This window comes from Penaeus monodon, chromosome 29, assembly GCF_015228065.2.
Source record: "Penaeus monodon isolate SGIC_2016 chromosome 29, NSTDA_Pmon_1, whole genome shotgun sequence".
Lineage (NCBI taxonomy): Eukaryota > Metazoa > Arthropoda > Malacostraca > Decapoda > Penaeidae > Penaeus > Penaeus monodon.
Window position 1 is genome coordinate 1,518,365 of NC_051414.1, and position 1,849 is coordinate 1,520,213.

At 34.8% G+C, this 1,849-nt stretch overlaps 1 protein-coding gene across 1 annotated transcript in view; it reads left to right on the top strand.

Moving 5' to 3' along the window:
* LOC119591890 (metalloreductase STEAP4-like) overlaps positions 1-1,651 on the top strand; it is a 46,860-nt gene extending 45,209 nt beyond the window's left edge. The window contains exon 11 of the mRNA XM_037940636.1: positions 151-1,651. Coding sequence (XP_037796564.1) covers positions 151-291 — 141 coding nt within the window. The 3' untranslated portion in view covers positions 292-1,651. The remainder of the gene's footprint in view (positions 1-150) is intronic.
* Positions 1,652-1,849: the final 198 nt, after the last annotated feature.

Here is a 1,849-nt window from a genome sequence, read left to right on the forward strand (position 1 = left end):
AAAAAAAAAAAATACACAATACACAATACACACTTTTCTACAGACGTGTGTATACTGTGCATAGCGTATACATAATGCATCTACGATTACACTAGCGTTTGGAGATATAAAATGTCCATACTGATTCCTGTCAAACCATTGTTTTTCCAGTATGCATTATACCCAGCCTTCATCGCAATCATCATGAAGATCCCGCTGCTGCTGCCACCTGTTGACAACTACCTACAGAAAATCCGCAAGGGTTACGAGCGCAACAGTAATTATGAATCGGGCAAAGTTGAAGTTGCATAAGCTTGGCGGCATTTCAGGTGCTCTTGTGCTGTAAAACGTGAATCCCTTTTTGTGTGATGTGTCCCTTTCCCGTGGATATTGTATAGACTTGTTTTTTCATACATAAACTATTATGTAGGTTTCATCACATGTTATATTTTCCATGTGCTATACGAGACTGCGAGGGTGAAATGAATGGAAACTGGTTATTCAGTTGTAATAGGATAATGTACTACACATTTTTTTTTACATTACTGGTGTATGCTGATATTTTCACTTAATTATTTAGTAGAAAATGCACTAAGAGTGTGTTGTATGGGAAGACACTTCAACGAAATTGAAGTGTACAATTTAAAATAAAAGTATTTTTGGTACTTTCAACCGTGCTATATTTGACAGAAAATACGAAAAAATATCACAATACCTTTTGTCTCTAAATGAACGGAAAATTAGTTCTGATTATTGTGCAGTGGTTAATGTGCAAAGCAAAAGGGATTACTTGCCAAAACTCCGTTTGCATTTGAAATTAAAAGACAAATACGTGGTTTGTTTCGTGAAGCAAAGTAAAATGTCTTTATTATATGAAAGGCAATTGCAACTTCTGTCAAGCCTTTGCGTCACTCTGACTTATACTGCAGCAGTTCTGTTCTCGTCAGATCATTCTCAAAGAAACTGCATCTGATTCTGAGAAAAAGTTTTGCGAAGACCGTCTGAAGCTCTGAGGTTCGTTCCACTTTCTGCATGGTGTGTTTGCCGCAATGCACTTTTTTGAAGGATTTCTATAACGTATGATAATGTATACGGCATTTGTTTATAATAAAAAAAATTGTACCTAAAATATTTTCTTCGTTGTTATTGTATCGAGATTTTTGTGCAATATATGTACAGTAGCCTTCATTTTAGCTGCGATTGGTTGCAGATTAAAAATTCTTATACACTCCTGTACTTATATCGATGAAGATTGTATCTGTTAGAAAAAAAAATACGTATTTTTCATTTTTTTGCACCGTGAAACTGCACATTCTATTAACAAGATTTACAGACGTTTTGATTTCTGAATATTTTTTCATGTGTTATTACGATTAATTGTAAATGTTCCTAAAGTACTCGACATGTAGAAGACTGATTGCGGTTAACGATAACCAAGTTATGATTTTTCAATAGTTATGCATTATACAAGCTGGAAACATAGTTTGGTGAAGTATTTAGCTCCAAGAACCATTTCAAAGTTCTAGTTGATTGTTTACAAGTGATGGTACAACCGGTTTTCAGTATGCAATCCTATAACACTCGTGCAACAATTGCAAACAAGGAGCCGAGTCTAAATTTCCTTGTGGACAGATGTATATTCAGAAAATAAATGCTTATCCAAGGCATACTCTCACAGCCTTTGTGTATACCTGTTTGTTCCTTTGTACAGTCTGGGTACAATGTCTTGAATATATTCCTAATATTACCTCGAAAATTATAGTGTAACAGATTTGGCTTCAAAATTTCGGTAACGCCAAAGAACTTTTGACGCTGACTTATGTGAACAGATTTTGTTATATACACTGGGAAAGGATTCTTATGTACTTCC